This window comes from Brassica napus, chromosome A10 (assembly GCF_020379485.1).
Source record: "Brassica napus cultivar Da-Ae chromosome A10, Da-Ae, whole genome shotgun sequence".
NCBI lineage: Eukaryota > Viridiplantae > Streptophyta > Magnoliopsida > Brassicales > Brassicaceae > Brassica > Brassica napus.
Genome location: NC_063443.1, coordinates 19,162,598 through 19,184,598, shown reverse-complemented (window position 1 = coordinate 19,184,598; position 22,001 = coordinate 19,162,598). Strand labels below are relative to the sequence as shown.

Sequence of the window (22,001 nt, the reverse complement as noted above, 5' to 3'; positions counted from 1 at the left end):
AATCAACTCCTATATAACTCGTTTTAACATATATCATTATAATTTAATAACTATGATCATGATTCATAATTGTGTGTATAGTTGTGGGTTGGCTCAACTGCACATGAACTGCCCGGCCCCAAAATTAGATTAGTTTTTACTTTCTAATTAATTAATCAATTAGCTAAGTTAAATGTACATAAATTCACAATGATTAGCAGAATTTTGATAGATGTATATATGTGGAGTTGTGTTTCAAAGTTTAAGGCTTATAAGCATTTTAATGGGATATATATCACACTTGGATTCACAGCTTACTCCGATGAAGGGCTTGAGATTTATGAGAGGCGAAACCACTATAATTCTGAAAATCATTCAAACCATATTCTCCAATACTATGGTATTGATGTCATCAATTCTTACATTTATGTCTCTTTATAACCTTGGACATATACTTTAGGTTACTTGATTAGATTTTGGTCAAGTGAAGACACACATCTCTCATTGAGAATCAAATGTGTTCTCTAGAAAAAAATAATTAAAGAAAATAAGTGTTGGGAAGCCAAAATAAAGCTTAGATGTAATTTATTTTGGTATTTTGATGAAATTGTGTGGCGTTGTGTTATTGCTAATGTTGTGTGTTAAATGATGTATTTGTGGATAAACCATTAAAGATAGAGTGTAAAGGATACAAACATATTTAGAATACATAACAAATGAAGCAACTAAATGTCTTGAGAAAACTTAATACAATTTATTTTTTCTTTCCTAATTTATTTGGAACACTTTTTTTTGGAAATTATCCACTCAAATTATAGAATGACACTAAGCACGAAAAAAAGTCTAATAAAATATACATGCAAATGTATAAGTAAACCATGCTTGTGTCACTACTTCAAGTAGATATAATTTATTCACCAAAGAAGTTCTGCATCCAAATGTTTGTTATTAGCTAGTAGTACCAAGATATTGGAATTATTATAAGGATGAAAATGTAGAAGTGTTCATGGTTACATTCAAAGCTTAGATGTAATTACATTACTTTAGTGAAGTGCTTGAAATTTCTTATAATGGAGAGGCGATTTTTACATTTATTTCTCGTTACAACTTTGGATATGCACTTCAGGTGACTTGATTAGATTATGTTCAAGCAAAGACACATGATATCCCATTGAGAACCAAAGATGTTAAATTAATTTAAAAAAAATTCAGTGTTGGGAAGCGGGAAAAAAATTAGATGATATTACCTCCGTTTTTTAATATAAGTCGTTTTAGAATTATGCACGTAGATTAAAAAATCATTAATTTTGTATATTTTCTAAACAAAAAAACATCATTAATTATTTACCTAACCAAAAACCAACCAATAATAAAATATAAGGTATATTATCATTGGTACGTAACATTAAGTGTTAATAAATTTTACATAGAAAACCGCAAATGTCATATAATTTGGAACATAAAAGTTTCTCTAAAACGACTTATATAAAAAACAGAGTGAGTATGTCATTTCTTTTAGTACGTTGATCGAATTGCGTTGATGTACTATTGTTATATGTTGTGTGTTGAATGCTTTATTTGTGGATAAACCATTAAAGATGGAGTGTAAATGATACTTAGAATGCCTAACAAATGGAGCAACAAAATGTCTTGATATATTTAGGAAACTTAATACGATTTATTTTTTCTTTCCTAATTTTTCTTGAAACTTAATATAATTCGGACTACAAATTATAAATTGTTTTGACATACTTTATTTCGATGTTGAGCCCCTCTATTATCCGAGTACTCGGCCGTAATATTTAATGGGCTGTTTTGAGATTGGGCCATAGCCTTTAACTTTGCGGGCCAAGGTTCTTTATTACATGCCCATCTGCTCCACAAACGCGCGTAACGTACACGCTTGAGAAAATTACTGTATTTTTTTTTAAATTACTATATTTTCTTAAATAAAATATGAAAAAACACACGTCGTCTCTCTTTCTTTCCTCTCTTCAACTTCGCTAATCGACGGCGAAGAAAAGCAATTTCATCAGCTTCTTAGATTCGCCATGGCCGTCGATAGCGGAATGGATCTGCTCAGCGAGAGAGCTGTGCTGATGAGAGAGTCTCTCCAGAAGAGTCAAACCATCACCGATAATGTCGTCTCCATCCTCGGCTCCTTCGATAGCCGTCTCTCCGCTCTCGAATCCGCCATGCGTCCCACTCAGGTAACCGTATCTATCTCCTCCCTATCCAGATCTGGATTTAAATTTCTCGAGGAAACTTTCGCTGACTTGATCGAGATTATTGGTTGACTGTGTGTTTTGGTAAATCTCAGATTAGAACGCACGCGATAAGGAAAGCTCACGAGAATATTGATAAGACTCTCAAATCCGCTGAGGTTATTCTGTCTCAGTTTGATCTCCTCCGTCAGGTTTGTTTCATTCATTTGTAGTTAGGATCGGACGATTTAGATAAGATTGATCTTGAGCTTGAGCTTGAGCAGAGATTGGATTAGTGTTTAGCTTCTTGTAGAGTTTCTCACTCACTCAAATGATATCTTATGTAGACTTTGTAGACTGTAACTCCGAAGGGATTTAGAATTTTGATCTTTCTATGTGAGAGGCTACCTTTGTATGGATTTTAGATTCTTAGAAACCTAACTGAATATTCCTACTTCTAATTATATTAAGGTTTAGCTTGCTATTATTTTTTATACTTGAAACCGGTTTTTTTATTTATTATGCTTTCGATTCATTTCTAGGCAGAGACTAAAGTACTCAAGGGGCCACATGAGGACCTGGAGAGTTATTTGGAGGCTATAGCTCAACTCAGAAAAGTTATTCGTTATTTTAGCAGCAACAAAGGCTTTAAGAACAGTGATGGAGTCCTCAACCATGCTAATAGCTTGCTTGCTAAAGCTCAGTCTAAGCTGGAGGAGGAGTTTAAACAGTTGCTAGTTTCTTACAGGTTTGTGCTTCTTTACCTAAACAGGTTTTTAGAACGCATTGTTGAGTGTCTTACTATATATATGCATATGTAGAACTTCATATTAAGACTAAATTACATGGTTCGGCTTTCAAAATTTATGCTCGTGTATGCTATATCTATGGTTTCTACTCTTTGACTTCTGGGAACATTGCTAGTTGTGGATTTTTTTTTTTTTGCTACTTTTTCTACTTTTTAACCCCTCTTACAAGCATAAAATCAATATCCTGAAATGACATTTTATTTCCTGGATTATCGGAGTTGTCAAGTATGTGTTTGTCAAAACTAACTCGTGCCAGTATAAAAGCTCCTTAGGATACTGGTCATGTTACCGAATAATTGGAGTATTAAAGTCTTAACTTAAGTGTCTTCCTCAGATCACCTGCATTCATCTTATCCTCATTCCTTTTTTTTTATTTGTCTTTGTGATAATCAGCAAAGCTGTGGAGCCTGATCGCCTTTTCGATGGCCTTCCTAACTCACTGAGACCATCCGCAGACGGTGAGGGTAATGGAAAAGCCCACGGAGGACACCATAACGATGACTCAGAAACTGCTGCTTATACACTTCCAGTCCTCATTCCATCAAGGGTGTTGCCACTTTTGCATGATTTGGCTCAGCAAATGGTTCAAGCTGGTCACCAGCAACTGCTGCTACAAATTTATAGGTGAATTGATTCTTGGCCATTCATCCCTTATATAATACAATCCATTGCCAAATATTGCTCTGTTATAATTTTGATATCCTTCTGTTCAATCTTTTATGTTCTTTTTCAGAGAAACACGTACTTTTGTATTGGAAGAGAGCTTAAGGAAACTGGGAGTTGAAAAACTTAGCAAAGAGGATGTTCAGAGGATGCAGTGGGAAGTTTTGGAGGCCAAAATTGGAAATTGGATCCATTTCATGCGCATTGCTGTAAGAATGCTAGTTAAGATTTGCAATTTTTGTAACATGTTACGTAGGTTCCTAACTCCAGATACTTTCAACAGGTTAAATTGCTCTTTGCCGGAGAAAGGCAAGTATGTGACCAGATATTCCGAGGCTTCGATTCTCTTAGTGATCAGTGTTTTGCAGAAGTTACAGTGAGCAGTGTCTCAATGCTACTTAGCTTTGGGGATGCCATAGCTAGAAGCAAGAGATCTCCAGAAAAGTTGTTTGTACTGTTAGACATGTATGAGATAATGCGGGAGCTTCATACAGAGGTAATATGTTTCTCACTTTAGTAGCTATATATGGAAGAATCTTCTGTTAAATGGAAAATTTCTTCTCTAGCTTCAGCTTTTGGTGGATTGTTCTGATATTTATGCTACTTTTCTGTTTTTTTCGTACATGCTTGATTCACCATTGAACCTGTATTTGATTTGTATAAGCTAGTAGTAAGGTGAAATATTAGAATACAAGATGATACAAACGTCTAATTTTCTGCTTTGACTCACATTTAATGATTTACAAACTCATGAATTTGTGTCCATGGACAGATTGAGACAATTTTCAAAGGTAAAGCATGCCTTGAAATTAGAAACTCTGCTACGGGGTTGACAAAGCGGCTGGCTCAGACTGCTCAGGAAACATTTGGTGACTTCGAAGAAGCTGTTGAAAAAGATGCTACAAAGACTGCTGTTCTAGATGGGACTGTCCACCCACTAACAAGCTATGTTATCAATTATGTCAAGTTCTTATTTGAGTAAGTACCGCATATATATCTACTTCTCCTTCATCCTGCTATTTGCATATTGTCTCTTTCCATGCTTCTGTTAATGTTCGTTGGTGTCAGCTACCAAGCGACTTTGAAGCAACTTTTCTCGGAATTTGGAAATGGAGACGACTCGAACTCTCAGCTTGCATCCGTAACAATGAGGATAATGCAGGCGCTTCAAAACAACCTGGAGGGAAAATCGAAACAGTACAAAGATCAAGCACTGACACACTTGTTCTTGATGAACAACATACATTATATGGTTAGATCTGTGCGCAGGTGGGTTCAGTTTCGTCGTTTGAAGACCGATCACGGTTTATAAAAACGCATTCAGTTTGGTTTTATTGATATCATAAATGTTTTCAGGTCTGAAGCTAAGGATTTGTTAGGCGATGATTGGGTTCAAAGGCATAGGCGTGTCGTTCAGCAACATGCAAACCTATACAAAAGGACTGCTTGGACAAAGGTTCGATCTATATGTCTAACTCTATACACTAAAAGTATCTGTTTTAAAATCCTTATAATATGGTTTACTAAGAAACTAGGGATAAAATGAAAACGATATATATTTTTGTAGATATTACAAACCTCGTCGGCGCAAGGGTTGACCTCGTCCGGAGGAGGAAGTGTAGAGGGAGGAAACAGCAGCGGAGTTTCAAGAGGGTTATTGAAAGAGAGGTAAGCCTTCAAATACTACCAAAAAACGAAATGTTTATATATTAATTTATCAGAAAATCAGTATTTATATATTGATGAATTTTAAAATATTGAAAAAATGGAACAGGTTCAAGATGTTCAATATGCAATTTGATGAGTTGCATCAAAGACAATCGCAATGGACAGTTCCAGACACAGAGCTAAGAGAGTCACTAAGACTTGCTGTTGCTGAAGTATTATTGCCTGCTTATAGATCATTCCTCAAACGCTTTGGGTAAAATCCTTTTTCTCTCTTACCTGCAAAAGCTTTTCAACATATTTTTAGTATCAAAATGTAAACCTTAAAGAGATTTAAACTGATGATTCGTTGTAGGCCTCTGGTTGAGAGTGGGAAGAATTCTCAGAGATACATAAAGTATACAGCTGAAGATCTTGAGAGATTGCTGGGTGAGTTGTTTGAAGGAAAGTCTATGAATGAACCACGACGGTAAAATCAAACAAACCAAAGCTAATTGTGTAAGGTAAATTTCTGTCAAACTACTTCTCTTCTGTCTCCGTTGTATATGGAGTGTCGACAATTTGTGTTTGTTTGTTTGTATTTTTTTTAGTGATGAGTGTGTAAATTACTTGGAAACGAGTTATTTCTCTTTTGTATAACGTTCACGTTTTGAAATAAGCATGGCTTACATATCTGTATTTATTAGCTTCTGGTATTTAATAAAAATGTTGTCACTAAACAGTAAACCACCTTTCAAATGTCCCATAAGGCGAAAACTTCTACTCCTAGAAATTTGGTTTGGGTCATATAAAAAAGGGTTTTTGGAATAAAAAACCCTCACGTATGTTTTGTTTGGATATAAACCCCTCAATTAATGATTCAATGTATAAACCCCTCAAGTCCGTTTGTTTAAGGAATCAACCCCTCCGTCACTATTGACGTTAAAAGCTGTGAGTTGCAGTTAAGTATAAAACACAACGTTCTTTAAATGACCAAAAAACATCACAGCTTTGTATATCTTCTTACGCTCAAATAATTTGTGTATTATGCTTATGTCGATTTTTCTTTTTGAACATTTGTTTATGTCGTGTTAACTACTAAGACTTACATATGTTAGAAAAAATCGCTATTCAGTACTTATAGAGAACACGAGCTTGAAACCTTGTATGTATGCAAATGAATTATCTTTCACTAAAGCCTATATATTGACTTGTCATGTACGTACAAGAGTAGTAACAAGATTACAAGAATTGTAAAATGGACCAAATTTGTCCAAAGCTTTCAGTTGCAGGAGAGAAGACAGTTCATAACGTATATATAAGTCTTAATAACAAAATGAAACACCAAACTCCAATCGCAGACAACTCTTTCACCCTCTTTCTTCTGTGTGTCTCACAAATCCTTGCATCTTTGTTTTACAATTTTGACGCAGGAAACACAAAACACAAAATGATTATCTAACCCTCTGTCCACACAATTAAAACTCAAAAATCCCTCAGGCTGAGAAATTAGGGTTCATCATCTATGTGTCTTAATAATTTGGGGATTTTTTGGAACACTTAGGGATTTAGAGAAGTTACAAGTCGTGAGATTAAACTACTTGTTGTTTTGAGTTAAGGTTGTGCTGTTTTATTAAGAAATCATATAGTTTACAAAATAATCAAAACACATCGTATTGTTAAACGGTACAATTAACGGGAGGGGTCGATTCGTTGAACAAACTGAATTGAGGAGTTTATGCGTTGAATCTTTAATCGAGGGGTTTATACCTTAATAAAACATACTTGAGGGGTTTTTATGTTAAAAATCCTATAAAAAAACATAGACTTAGAATACTAATGCAAAGACCCAAATATTTTTTTAGCAATTAAAAAACTACCACACCATTGTTCTTGAACCGGACAAGACAATACAAGTCGAGCTACATTCATACTTTTTAGTAAAATAATGAGTGGTGAGATGTGTTTGTTGTTTTAAACACATGTTTGGTAATGGCATATCTTTTTGTTAAGTTTGGTAATGGCATATTCCTCTTAGAAGATGCGAATTCTCCCAACATCTTTACATAGACTTTCCCATTTACATCATCTCCTCCACTTTTTCCCAATATATTAATTTGATTTCTTTCAATGTCATCCTTACACCAATGACATTACATACTTTTATTCCCCTTTACACCAATAATCTATTCATCTTTTTCCAATATTTCATTTTATTCTCACTTAAAATAACTTGTAGAGACGTATATTTTGAACTCATAATACATTTCTACATATAAATGCATCGTTCATAAAGTTTTAATGTCGGTCTACTAATATATAAACTACGTTAGATTTGTATTCGTTTTCATATACAGTTTAGGACAAACAAAATATAATTATTATCAACAGACACGCGGTACAGTGGTTACACTGAGCTGATTAATTATTGAAGAAAAAGAGTATTTTAAAGAAAAAGTGGAAAGAACACTATGGCTTATGTAATGGGTGCTTTCAATTTCTCTTTTAATGTGTCTCCAAGACCAAAGACAAAGAGAAGCCATAAAACCCTAACAGCATCCATTGTTGAAACTCTCTTTGGCACAACACAAAACACACAAACTATGGCCATCCCCTAAAGAAATGAAGAAGAATCCTCTGACTCAATCAGAAGATCTAACCATAAAGGGTTTTTTGAGAGGTTCAGATTTTCTTTAGGGGATGGCCAAAAACACAAGAGTGCTCACACAAAAGGTAAGAAGAAAGAAGAAGAGATCTCTTGTAGATTTTGATTATGAATTGTGTTTTACGTGTGGGTGTTGTCTGAATGATAATCCTCATCATAATCATAATCATTATCGTTATGGTGATGATTATGATGTGGATTGTGTGTGAATGGAATGATGAAGATTGCATGAAGGTTGATGAAGATAAGCTTGGTTTGTCTTTTGTTATCCCTCGTATGGGCAACTTCGATCCTTTGGCAAGCTTCGGTTCCCCTCGGAATCAGCAGATTATTACTATCTTACTCTATTAATTGTCTTTGTGCTTCGTTAAGTTTGTTTTCATTTTGGTTTTGTTTAGTGTCTTTAATTACGATGTGTGCTGTGTGTGAATGTGTGTGTGGTGTTGTAATCCCATGTGATGCACCACTCAGGTGTGTTCCAATATGGGTGAGGAATAAAAGAATATTCGGTTTGTTATATCTTTTTTCAACTGAAAGATTTATTTATTAAATTAAAATTTAACTATTAATCTTGTATATTTCTTCTGGTCTTAGGGATTAGTACTGAAACAACAAACAAGCTAATTGACAGTAGAGAAAAGGACAAACTAAGTCTATAATTTACCTTTAGAATATGTTTTGAACTATGACTTTGTGGGGAAGTACAACACGAAAATCTTAACAAGAATCTGAAATCACGAGTAAGAAACTAAATACCATCATCAAGCTTTCCCCTCAACCATTCCACCTTAATCTTGAAGATTTCTTTCGGTTCTATGCGTGTACAGCACTCAACTTAGTCTTCTCTAGGGTTTCATTGTGAGATCTGGCTTTAGCAAGTCCATGGACTATAACAAACCCGTAAAGCCTATAACAATTAAAGGGCCCAATATCTCAATACTAACAGTATATGTTGCTCATTATTAACAACAAAGTTACTATTCAGCTAAGTATATGAAAAAAACTGTGATGATAATGATTTACAAAAGTGGCTGTGAAGAGAAAACTTCTTTTTCTTCTCATTTATTTGGACACTTCCAAAAGTCATGTATTTATTTTTTTGGGAGCTTATAATCCAAAAAGTCTTGCGGGACCAAAACATAAACCAAGTTCCATCCATTTGAATCAAACAGTAACGGGACTTTAATCAGACTTCCATTATGACATTATGACAACTTGCTATAATGTTATGAGTTTTGTTATGGCTGGAGAGATGAAGAGTTGCAAGGTTTTGATTCGGAAGGGCATCTTGTGAGGAGACCGATTATGTTTACCGAATAACGGTTATGCTTAGCTTTAGACATAGATTATTTAGATCATAGTATGTTTAAAATTTTTAGTGTTTTAAATTGTTCTAAGTAAGTATGAGACAATGATATTACCAAAAAAGAATGTGCTGTTTTGTTTTGATTATACCAAAAAAATAACATCCCAAAGTCAACTACAAACTGGTTGTAAGAATTTTTTTTTAATGCATACATAACTTATATTTGTATGTTATCTATGTAAAGTAGTTACAGGCTTAGTGCTATGCACAATGGCCAGGCAAGGACACAAACATTTGACCAAAAGTGTTTTATTTCAATCAGGAAATAGAATATGAGAGAATATGGTCCGTAAATTTATTATTTAACCGTGTAAGAATGTCTTCGTATGGATAAATCTATTAATTTCATTTGGTTAATTGGAACTACAATTTTGGTCTGTATTCATGTAAAACTTTATTTAGAAAATTATTTTTTTAAGGCTGATTTATTATGATATTATAATTATGAAAAATATTATATAGATGATCTGACAATTGATAATACTACATGCCTTATAAATATTTACGTCTGCCTGAGCTGTCCTATGAAGATCACGCCTGGCCGAGTTTATTTGCACCATATTGAAGATCTTTTGTATGTCTTTCTTCCGTAGCCTACATAATTGTTTAATAAATCGTTTTCTCTAAAAATTAAATCATAGACTTAATAGTGTATAAGCATTAATGAACATTTAGTTAAACCATTGGAATAAAGAGCAATGTTAAGGTAACAAATGATGATGATTTTTTTTTTGTTTTTTTTCAAAAAAAAAAGAAATGATGATGACCACACTAATTAATACTAAAAAGTATAGCGATTTTTTTAGTGTGCCAGTTCCTTTAATCTTCCTGGATTTCCGAACATTTTAAGCTTTACGAAAATTATAATATGCTAAAGAATGATGATATGCTTAAAAATCAGCTAAGCCTTAAGAAAAGTATCAACCTTTTTGCATCTCACAACTTTCGAATATTCAAGAGAAAACCTCGAGCGAAGTGATTGTATTAGATTATATTTCTAGACTTATAGTGATTAAAGACCTGCATCATTATTGTCAATTGGACATTAGCTTCATTATCATAGTTTTTGTCATAAAAGGAACTTAATCAACTTCTTAGAAATCTAATACAGATCTACAGTCTGAAACTCAAATCTTCAACTTTACTTGCAACGAGACATGGTTATAATCTACTAAACTCATTAAAATTTTGAAAGACACATGTCAACGAATTTGACACGACAATAATCAGTAGTGATCAACATGTCAAGACCCCATCGAATTAATCAAAAATATTTATTAAATTTCGTTGTTACATGAGACCCACAACCATATGACATGGGTCCCTTCTTTTGTTCTTCAAACTGCATAGAGAAAGTTGCAGAATCCTTGTCAAACCCCAAGCAAAAAGAAAAGAAAGAAGACACAGAAGACGATATACAACAGCTTTCTTGTCTCTCTGTTTTGTCAATTACCCTCACAGGTACTGTCTCACTCTTAATTCATAAATGAATCAAGATGATGACATTTAAGTCTCTTCATCTTCTACTTCATCTTTTTTTTTTGACAGCCATCTTCTACTTCATCTATATATTTGTTCTGACTTGTATGCAATAATACATGCCTAGGGTATATAAAAACGTATAAATACATGAAAATCATTAGAAATGTCAAAAGGTTGCAAATAATAAGAACTTGTTGTATTGGTAATGAATCATATTTCCTATAAAATTCTCACTTGTTAATTGCCTTTGTGGAGATATTGTGGAACCAGATTTCACAGATATGTGACTGTTTCATAGGTTGAATTGGTCTGTTATGCTCATTAGTCATCGATCCAAATCTACTATTGAAAGACAATGATGATATTTTTTTCTTCATTTTCTCTGTTCTGTTCTGTTATGTTCTGTTTTTATGAATATGTGATATATATCTTTTAGAGTTAAACTTTCATTAGACAGAGGTTTGATCCTTTAAGCTTTTGTTTTTTGTTTTAAGCTGACCTATATGATATATGAAGATACTTTCAGGTTAGTGTGGGATCAAAAGATGTATCTACTGGATTAGGTTATGGGTTACTAAGATGCTATGTGACTGAGCTTTAAAGGTTATGGGTTCATTTGCCGGAAAGTGTGAAATCGTTGAGGAGAAAGAAGACCACCAAAACTCATTTACATACTCCACAAGATCACCAATCATTCCACATTCCGGTTCAAGCCTCGTTGACGACAAGGACCTGGAGCGACCGGTACTAAAACTAGGTTACAGAGGGTCACTAGAAGATGATATCAACCAACTCTTCGAGTCTATAAGCATTCGAACATCCGGAATGATTCCTTCTTACCAACTCGGTGCAACCAGTAGCAGTAGAAACAACAACGGTCCTTTGCAGCGTAATGCTCGATCACCAAGCAAGACAGTAGCTGAGATTAAAACAGTCTTTGAACCACCAGCGACGTTAAAACAGTCTTTGAGAGATTTATGCGTCACAAAGGCATCGGAAACAGCAGCTAGCAAACGGACGACTCCTAAGCCTAGCGGCAGAGCTGGTGAAGAAGGAAAAGCTGTTCTTGTCGGGTTACTAGACGAGGCTCAAAGCAGTTCAGCAGAGAGTAGCATAGCGCAGCAGCTACGTCTTCTTAAGATACATTCTTCGAGCCAAAACTCTATGTATTGCGATGAGATGGTCTTAAAGAATGACAAGAACTGGTCTCTTGATGACGCGGAGTTGAGTATGGCCAAGAGGAGCTTCGGTTCACCAAGATCAGTGAACAATAAGACAGTGGTTGGGCTGAAGTCAGTTAGGAAAGTGAAGTTGTTGTATGCTAATACACCCACTTCAACCATAGTTAATGGTAAGAGAGTGGCTAAGTTAACCAGAACCATTCCACGTGGCGGTGGAGGAGCTAAACCGGCTCTAAGGAGCAAAGATTCCTTGAAGAAGAAGAAAGAGGATACAAATGTGTATGATGAAGTAGATGGCTTCTATGATCCCATTGCAAAGGAGCTTCTCTGCCATAGATGCCATTTCACTTTGAAGAACACTTCAAATAAAGATGAGCCTTCTAAAGAGTCTGTTCTTGAGCCGAAGACAAGTGTTAAGGAAGGATGTTTAGATGAATTGGCTTCTGATTTCTCCAGCTCAAGCTATGAGAGCTCTCATGAGATCAGTGAGACCAAACTTGACAAGAATAAGATAAGAAGGTCTCTGGAATTATCGAATCCAGAGACCTCTCAGGGCTCACTAGGGTTTGAATTCGGTAGTAAAACCCTAGTGAAACGTGTTGAGGAAGATATTCTATCCGGCAAAGAAGCTGAACAGAAGGATTCTGTCTACATGTCGGAACAGAGTGTGGAGATTGGTTCTTTCAGTGAGAAATCTGTTGTAATGAATCCAGATAATCCTCCGAACAAACTCATCTTAGACAGAGCAGCCACTGAAGATGTCAACGAGAACTCTGAAACCGAAAACAAATACAACAGCTCAAGCACTAGCGAGGAAGAACAAGAACAAGGACAAAGCAGTGATATAATTACAAGATCTAGCTTCGGAAACAGACCACATATGTCTAAGGACGTGAGATGGGAAGCTATTCAGCATATAAGGGCACAGCACGGGCTCGGTTCATTGGGACTTAGACATTTCAATCTTCTCAAAAAGCTCGGTTGTGGAGATATAGGAACTGTTTATCTGGCTGAGCTCACGGGAACAAACTGCTTGTTCGCTATAAAGGTGATGGATAATGAGTTCTTGGAGAGAAGGAACAAGATGTCTAGGGCGCAAACCGAGAAAGATATTCTCAAAATGCTTGATCACCCGTTTCTTCCGACGTTATACGCTCACTTCGTTTCAGATAACTTGTCTTGTCTGGTTATGGAATGTTGTCCGGGAGGTGACTTGCATGTCCTAAGGCAGAAACAGCCCGGGAGGTGGTTTCCCGAACCAGCGGCTAGGTACATTGTTTCTTACGGTTTATCTGCTAAACGTTTTTAAAAAAAAAATTTAGTTAATTATGCTATTACAAACCTTTTTTAAAGCTTGAAAACTAGGCATGCGGGTTCGGATAGTTCGGTTCGACGAAAATCTTGCGAACTTGAAAAGTTTGGTTCGGTATCCAAGTAGTTCGGTTTTAAATTTTTTTACTAAAACTAACCAAAGTTTTTGATTTTGATTATATTTTGATTTAAATTTTGGTTTAATTTCGGTTAAGTTCAGGTAATTTTGGTTGGTAAAGTTTTGGTTAATTCAGTTAGTTCGGTCTCAATTTTTTAGCTTATGATTTGTGCATGTAATCCCAATTTTTTTTGTTACAGGTTCTACGTGGCAGAGGTGCTTCTTGCGTTGGAGTATTTGCATATGTTAGGGGTTATATATCGTGACTTGAAGCCAGAGAACATTTTGGTACGTGACGATGGACACATTATGGTAACAGATTTTGATCTCTCCTTAAGGTGTACCGTGAGTCCCACGCTTCTAAACTCATCATCTCCTCTCCATGGAGATGCCATGATGAGACTCTCTTCAGGTAGCCGCACTGGATCTAGCTGCATCGAGCCATCTTGTTTCCGACCTAAACTCTCCCGCGGGAACAAGAAAAAAGCCAAACAACACCGTGTAATGATGAAAAAACTCAAAAAATCCGACCTAACCGCGCGGTTCAAGTCGTTACCTCAGCTGGTCGCGGAACCGACAGATGCGAGATCAAACTCTTTTGTCGGAACACACGAGTATCTCGCCCCCGAGATCATCAAAGGAGAAGGTCACGGCGCAGCGGTTGACTGGTGGACGTTTGGGATCTTTCTATACGAGTTGCTTTACGGGAAAACACCGTTCAAAGGAGCTAGTAATGAAGAGACGATAGCTAACGTTGTGCGTCAGAGCTTGAAGTTTCCTGATAACCCTAACGTGAGTTTCCAAGCTAAGGATCTTATAAAAGGGTTGTTGGTTAAGGAGCCTGAGAACCGGTTAGGGACGGAGAAAGGAGCAGCGGAGATAAAACGGCACGCGTTCTTCGAAGGCTTGAACTGGGCGTTGATACGGTGTGCGATACCGCCTGAGCTTCCGGATTTTTATGACTATGGAGTACCGAATCATGAAGGGAAAAGTAATTACTTGGATTGCAAGGCAGTTGGGGAACATCTTGAGTTTGAGTTATTCTAGAAAGGACTGTTCAGTAAAGAGAGATGCAGAAGCTTTCCGCAGCTTAAGCATCTCTTCTATCGCAGGTTATGTAATCACTTTGCGGGGATTATTAATTTTATTTTGTAATGGTTTTGCTAAACAATGTTGTATTGTTACTTGGTTCTTAAATACTTTTCAGAATATAAACTACAATGCGTTTGGAATAATCATTTTCTTCTAGAAACAAAGTAAACAAATGACATCTCAAAACAGTGATCAATTTTCCTACTTCTATTAACAGCATCCCCAACCCTGGTTTTTCAGCAACTTAAAATTATTATTTTTTAATAAAAGTCAGTTTAATATTTAAGTTGTTCGTGTTTTACAAAAGGGACGAATCATGATTTAAAAAAAAATATCAAAAAAGGATATCTGATAAAGATATCAAGGTATCTCAATGAAAACCTGTTTCAATCTTTCTCTTACTTTTTTATTTTGTATTCCTAAGAAATGCACTAAAAGAACTGCAGTTGAGATTTTTCTTCAAAAAAAAGAACTGCAGTTGAGATGCTCATTTAGACTTTAATTTGTTTTATAGAAATCTCGTGACAGTAAAGGTGCATGCATCAGCACCTGCTCGCTAACAAAGAGGTGTCCAGAAATATCACGTGGTCTACACTACACAGAAGAAGAAGTTTTGCATTTAAAAAAAAATTGAATATTGGACGAAGGAAGGAAACAAAGGTAAAAAAAAAGAAAAATGGACGATGGGGAATTGTGAAAATGGAGTGGACCCCACTTACACTGATCTTTAAGCAATCGCTGGTTCGTCCGTTTCGCAATTCGCAAATCACAAAACTACAAATACAAACAAATTAAAAAGAAAAAAACAGAGCAAACCCGCCACTCGTTTTCGATTTCGTTCCTAGATTTTTCTCACTCCTTCTAGATCTAACAGCTCTCTCTCTCTAGGAATCGCCGGGAAAACAAGAGAGAGAGGACATGGTGGTGGTTCACGGAGTGTCTCTGACTCCAGGTGTTCTCGTCTCATCCTTCCCTCTTCCCTTCTCTTCTTCTTCCAATGCGCGATCTCTCAACTCCACCGTCTCTTTCTTCCTGAAGAAACGCCCTCTCTCTCGTAAGCTCTATTCCTCTCTCTCTCTCTCTCTCTGGAGTGAGATCGACTACTAATCAAACCTCATCCTCTCGATTAGCTTTAGGAATGATGGCTTCTATTTTGAAATTGAGTAGAGACGGAAACATTTTGAGCTGATTGTTGAGTCTTTTCATTATTATTATCCAGATACCTTGATTAATTTCCATGTATGTAGGGAAGATCTTCGCTGGGAATCAATCTGCTAAGTTTGATTCCAAGTCGCAAGCCGTCTCGAAGAAACTCTTAGTACCTGATAATGTTGATGATGGTGCTTCCTTGGTGACTGACGATGCTCTACAAGGTCCCAGCAACGTTACAGAAGAATCACAGGTGGGAGGCAAATTGTTTGAGGTTGAACCTGTTGTGTGAGTTGCAAATTTGTAAAGTATTTTGAACATGAAACCTTTTGTAGAAATTAAATCTAGAAAGTCAAACAATGGAAGAGGATGGCATAGTGATAACCGAGGACCAAGCGTCTGTTTCTGTTAATTCGAGTAAAGTCGTCAAGGAGAAAGAGGTGAAGCCAAGAACGGTTCCTCCACCTGGTAATGGGCAGATAATATATGAGATAGACCCCATGTTGCGGAGTTACAAAGACCATCTTGACTACCGGTAAAATAGTTGTTTCGTAGTACAAGTTTGTAGAAAGGTTGCTACTCTTGATTCCGCTTAAGTATTCTGCGTTTTTTTTGTTGTTGTTGGCTACAGCTATAAACAGTATAAAAGATTGCGCGAGGAAATAGACAAGTATGAGGGTGGTCTGGAGGCATTCTCTCGTGGCTATGAAAAGTTAGGATTCTTGCGCAGGTAACTATGAGTTACCTCCTATAGCTCTTAAGTAAACATTTAAGTTCAGGCTCATGAAATGCTTGGTACATTAGAGCGTAATCGTTGTTGACATCTGTTAGTATCTTTTTTGGTAGTTAAAGAGTCTGATTGTAGTCAAACTAGTAGCCAAGCAAGTCTTCATCATCTACAAATTTAAAGGTTGAGCACCAAAAATATTAGCAAGAAGTAGTCTTCAGTGATGCTATTATGCATTGCTTATATATTAATATGATTATTCTTAGCTTCAGCCATTTCCACTTTATAATTGAAGTCGAGTTTATAAGATATGGCCCTTTCTTGAAGCCGTTAGAGATATTTTGGTTATGTTTATCGCCATTAATATTCTGTTTCAATCGTTCATTTGCGATTTCAGTGATGCCGGTATAACTTATAGAGAGTGGGCGCCTGGAGCTAAGGTTTGTTTCTTTTAGTTTTCCGCTAGAGAATTATACGTTGGTTTTCTTCATCCACATCTCTATTTCAACTTTTACTTCTCGACTGTATCTATTTCTGTGTTATGCATGTGATTTATAACTAGTTTGGTCGTTTTACTGATTTTCTATCCTTGTCTGTTTCAGTCTGCATCACTGATTGGAGATTTCAACAACTGGAATCCTAATGCAGATATCATGACTCGTGTATGGCCTATTGACTACTTTGTTTACATTTCTTATGCTTGGTAAATTCATATAATGTATAGTAAATTAGGACGGATGATTATCTCATTAAATCTTCTACAGAATGAATTTGGTGTTTGGGAGATCTTCTTGCCCAACAACACGGATGGTTCGCCAGCAATCCCCCATGGCTCACGTGTAAAGGTAAATAAGAAGTTGCTAAAATGGTGAATGCGTATATTTAAAACTTAGACCAGCACCAGATATAGAAAATGGTGAACGCTTTGGTTCTTCTTAACACATGCGTAGGAATGCAAAAATAATTATTACCAGTATGAATGCACTCACACTGCCTTAACAAGTATTCTGCATGTCACGAGAATATATTTGGATAAATCGCGATGTGTCATTACATAGCATGGGTCGTAACTTTCTGAGAATGTTATGTAATGACGATTAAATTTCTGATACTAAAAACTCCAGATTCGTATGGATACACCATCTGGCATTAAAGACTCAATTCCTGCTTGGATCAAGTTCTCTGTGCAAGCTCCTGGTGAAATCCCGTTCAATGGCATATACTATGATCCTCCAGAAGAGGTAAGGTTCTGTAGTCCTTTGATAATTATCTTGTGGATCAGGATATAGCCAGTGCTAGTTTGAAGTTTTTAAGATTCAGATTTATAGACACGCCGCTAGTATGAATGCAGTCATGGATTGATTAGTCTTAGACGATCCTAAAACACATACTTTTATTGTTTAACTAGCAAATTCAGCCATCTATCCTTCCTTCTGTTATGAACAACTAGTGACATATGTTAAACCCCATTTAAATGTGTCCTTACAGTTTGTCATTGGCGTCCTTATAAACTTCAACAAAGAGTTTTGGCTGTCCCTTTATCTTTAATTTATGGACTAACAGTTATAAATTTATTTACAGGAGAAGTATGTATTCAAACATCCCCAACCAAAGAGACCTAAGTCGCTGAGGATTTATGAGTCACATGTTGGCATGAGTAGCACGGTTCGTGCGGCTTCTTTCTCTTATATAATTAGGTTTTCATCTTTAACAGCTGTGACTCAAACATCTTTACAAGTACAATCACAATGCTTATTTCTTCAGTGTGGGTTCTTAACCACAATGACACAGATTACAACAGAAAGAATTCTAAGAATTACTAAAAATATGAATAGATAAATGAGATACTTTTCACTGCGAAGATGGTTTTTGCACTTCTCCATTTTCTACTCTGTAAATATTGTTCTATAGTCGTGTTCTTTTGATGAACGCTGCGTCAGCGTCTGCGTCTCTTTTCCGCTCTGTATTTCCGTTACTTTAAAAGCAAGATTGCTGAAAAACCACTTTGCTGATGTTAATTATAAGAGACGCAGCGTTAGTTTTGGGATGATTATTGATCGCTAAAAATTCTAGCGTCAGTTACAACTCACGCGGCGACTATTTTTTACTGTTACGGCGACACTTTTTATGTCATCACCATTGTCCGCGTCGTTTCACACGAAGCAGCCACCGTAAAATTTGGAGTCGCTGACGCGAGAAGCTGCGTTAATCAAAAGAACAGAGCTTATATCACGTGAATGATGACAGTGAACTTGTTATGCAGGAACCGATGATCAATACTTATGCTAATTTTAGAGATGATGTGCTTCCACGTATCAAAAAGCTTGGCTACAATGCTGTTCAAATCATGGCTATACAAGAACATTCATATTATGCCAGCTTTGGGTATTATTCTTACCTGAGTGAGCTGTATTAAATCCTATCTGTTTGCATTTAATTTATTGCTGTAAAAAATATTGCATTTGTGCCATGATGCTATCTGTATCTTCAAGCAGCTAGTAGTACAGGGATCTCATACTTATTTGTTATTTCTTACTGAGGATCATGCATGTTTCTACTGTGTATGCCAGGTACCATGTCACAAACTTTTTTGCCCCTAGCAGCCGTTGTGGGACCCCAGAGGACCTAAAATCACTGATAGATAGAGCTCATGAGTTAGGCCTGATCGTTCTGATGGATATCGTTCACAGGTAATAATTTTTTTTCATGAAAGCAAACGAGCAGATACACCTTTTGGTCGTTTACTAGTCATTTAATATTGTTAGACTCTAATCCTCCGCAGCCATGCTTCAAAAAATACATTGGATGGACTGAACATGTTTGATGGAACTGATGCTCACTACTTCCACTCTGGACCTCGGGGTTACCATTGGATGTGGGACTCGCGTCTTTTCAATTATGGGAGCTGGGAAGTATGTAACTTCTTTCGGATTTTAATCAAAATATTGTGAAGAGACTTTCGTCAGCACCTTTAGTTAACAGTCACGTTTTTTAGGTTCTACGATATCTTCTTTCAAATGCTCGGTGGTGGCTTGAAGAATACAAGTTTGATGGATTTAGATTTGATGGTGTTACCTCAATGATGTATACGCATCATGGACTCTCGGTACTTTCATACTTTTCGATATTGGATGGCTAACTTCTGTAGAAGCTGTTTTATGTTCACGCTCTTACACTTGTCTGACGTTGGTTCATTGGCCTTCTATTTTCTGGGGTTTCGGATAGGTTGGATTTACTGGAAATTACACTGAGTACTTTGGGTTGGAAACTGATGTGGACGCTGTGACTTATCTGATGCTGGTAAATGATATGATTCATGGGCTCTACCCTGAAGCGGTTACCGTTGGGGAAGATGTAAGTTTTTACAACCACCGATCTGGCTATTTTGTGCTATATGCTTATACTATTGTTACATTCAGGTTAGTGGTATGCCAACATTCTGCATTCCTGTCCAAGATGGTGGCGTTGGATTTGACTACCGTTTACACATGGCCATAGCTGATAAGTGGATAGAAATTCTCAAGTGAGCTTCTTTCTGCTTTCTTTGCTGCACTTTCTTTCAACTGCATCTTTGGTGAACTGAGTAAATCTTGCTCTCCTCCTTGTGAAGGAAGCGAGATGAGGACTGGAAAATGGGGGACATCATTTACACGCTTACCAACAGAAGGTGGTCAGAGAAGTGTATTGCCTATGCTGAGAGTCACGATCAAGCTCTTGTTGGTGATAAAACAATTGCCTTCTGGTTAATGGACAAGGTATAATAGTTGTCCATATTCATTTACCTAATTCTTAGGAATTACTTGAATGGTGTTTGTTTGTTTGTTTCCAGGATATGTATGATTTCATGGCAGTAGACAGACCTTCAACTCCTCTTGTAGATAGAGGAATAGCTTTGCATAAAATGATTAGGCTTATAACCATGGGATTAGGCGGTGAAGGCTACTTAAATTTTATGGGGAACGAGTTCGGACATCCAGGTACTATTAACTATGTCATCATCAATTAAAGCTACTTATTTAATTTACCTTTAGAGAGTACATTGTCTTCATCTTCTCCTGCAAATGTTCAGAATGGATCGATTTTCCCAGAGGCGAGCAGCGGCTTTCTGATGGGAGTGTGATTCCTGGGAACAACTTCAGTTATGACAAATGCAGGCGCAGATTTGATCTTGTAAGTTCTCATAAGTACAATATATATATATCAAAGCTTATATGCTTTGGATGTGTTCTGACTTTTATATATAGGGGGATGCGGACTATCTTAGATACCATGGACTGCAAGAGTTTGATCGGGCAATGCAACATCTTGAAGAGAAATACGGTGTAAGTGTAATAAAAATTCTCTATAGAATCTGAATGATCCATTAGCTAATCTGATTTTTTACATTGTAAGCAGTTTATGACTTCGGAGCATCAATTCATATCAAGAAAAGACGAAGGAGATAGAGTAATCGTGTTCGAAAGAGGTGATCTGGTCTTCGTCTTCAACTTCCACTGGACCAGCAGCTACTTTGATTACCGCATTGGTTGCTCCAAGCCAGGCAAATACAAGGTATATACACATCTAGCTCTACTTTCATAATGCAAATATAAACATATATAATCTGTTTCTACGATTGTTCACCAGATCGTATTGGACTCGGACGACCCTCTGTTTGGTGGATTCGGTAGGCTCGACCGCACGGCAGAGTATTTCACATTTGTAAGAATACTCAAAAGACCATTTGAATTTAAAGTTGATATTCACTGCGAAATGTTCCAATCTCTTGACCAATTACGCTTCATGCAGGAGGGCTCATATGACGGACGACCCTCCTCGTTCATGGTCTACACACCATGTAGAACTGCCGTGGTTTACGCTTTAGCAGACCGTGATGATGATCTCGAGACTTTGGGTTCAAAACCGTAAGCAGAGAAGAGAAAGAGTGTGAACAAAAATGTCACTGAGAATGTAAAGTCTGTAAACGAAAATATCTAAAAACACTAAACCGGAGATATAGCTCTTGATTAACTAAGAAAGCCAGTTTGTAATTACCGGAATAAACCGTTGTTGGGCCGTTCACGGCCCAGCTGGTTTGTCTTAAAATTGCAAAAACGAAGCTTGAAAAATGACATCCTTATATGGGCGTTCGGTCATCGGGTTTTTTTCGGATCTTAAATATTTAAATCCAATAAGTATTTGAATCTTTTTAGTTTGGATTCTGGTTGGTTCTTTTCGGATCCGAGTCGGTTTGAATCTATAATAAAAATACCCATAAAATATCCATAATTTTTCGTATCCATATCGAGTTCAGATCAAGTTCGGGTATTTAGGATCTAAGAAATACATAACATATCCAACTCCATCAAATTTAATCGATATTTGTCATATATATCTAAAATTTTATAAAATAACTTAAATGACACTATTAATAATTCAAATAAAATATTTTTAAACTCTATTTTTTATATTTTAAATTTTCATATTACTTAAAATGTTACAAAATAATAACAAATGTTACTAACAAAAGATATTTCGATTAAATTATAAAATAATAAGATCAGATCTATTCGGAACGGTTCTTGTTGGATCCAGATCTTTTTGGATCGGTTCTGGTTCTTTCGGGTAAAAT

At 36.3% G+C, this 22,001-nt stretch overlaps 3 protein-coding genes across 5 annotated transcripts; all 3 read left to right on the top strand.

Annotated features, from left to right (window-relative positions):
• Positions 1–1,928: 1,928 nt before the first annotated feature.
• Positions 1,929–8,481, top strand: LOC106372639 (exocyst complex component EXO70A1-like). The gene is made up of 12 exons (XM_013812897.3): positions 1,929–2,189; positions 2,300–2,395; positions 2,726–2,931; positions 3,386–3,616; positions 3,726–3,864; positions 3,939–4,151; positions 4,428–4,633; positions 4,724–4,924; positions 5,012–5,111; positions 5,223–5,323; positions 5,430–5,576; positions 5,676–8,481. Exons 1-12 carry the CDS (start codon positions 2,031–2,033, stop codon positions 5,791–5,793), a joined length of 1,917 nt encoding a protein of 638 aa, XP_013668351.1. The 5' UTR covers positions 1,929–2,030; the 3' UTR covers positions 5,794–8,481.
• A 1,890-nt stretch (positions 8,482–10,371) lies between these two features.
• LOC106372640 (serine/threonine-protein kinase D6PKL1-like) lies at positions 10,372–14,657 on the top strand. Of its 2 annotated transcripts, none has more exons than XM_013812899.3 (3): positions 10,372–10,791; positions 11,329–13,262; positions 13,623–14,657. In XM_013812899.3, the coding sequence occupies exons 2-3, from the start codon at positions 11,419–11,421 to the stop codon at positions 14,467–14,469; spliced, it is 2,691 nt and encodes an 896-aa protein (XP_013668353.2). In that variant the 5' UTR covers positions 10,372–10,791; positions 11,329–11,418; the 3' UTR covers positions 14,470–14,657. The 2 variants fall into 2 exon arrangements, with proteins under 2 accessions (XP_013668353.2, XP_013668352.2); XM_013812898.3 differs by having other exon boundaries at positions 10,375–10,791; positions 11,339–13,262.
• A 623-nt stretch (positions 14,658–15,280) lies between these two features.
• LOC106372643 (1,4-alpha-glucan-branching enzyme 2-2, chloroplastic/amyloplastic) lies at positions 15,281–21,525 on the top strand. 2 transcript variants are annotated; one of them, XM_022693802.2, is made up of 22 exons: positions 15,281–15,568; positions 15,762–15,916; positions 15,999–16,198; positions 16,295–16,393; positions 16,788–16,830; positions 16,993–17,052; positions 17,155–17,235; positions 17,515–17,631; positions 17,972–18,055; positions 18,654–18,775; positions 18,961–19,080; positions 19,173–19,302; positions 19,386–19,496; positions 19,616–19,744; positions 19,810–19,913; positions 20,001–20,145; positions 20,220–20,367; positions 20,460–20,560; positions 20,635–20,712; positions 20,786–20,941; positions 21,017–21,091; positions 21,179–21,525. In XM_022693802.2, the coding sequence occupies exons 1-22, from the start codon at positions 15,433–15,435 to the stop codon at positions 21,296–21,298; spliced, it is 2,514 nt and encodes an 837-aa protein (XP_022549523.1). In that variant the 5' UTR covers positions 15,281–15,432; the 3' UTR covers positions 21,299–21,525. The 2 variants fall into 2 exon arrangements, with proteins under 2 accessions (XP_022549523.1, XP_013668357.1); XM_013812903.3 differs by having other exon boundaries at positions 15,314–15,568; positions 15,767–15,916.
• The last annotated feature ends 476 nt before the right edge of the window (positions 21,526–22,001 follow it).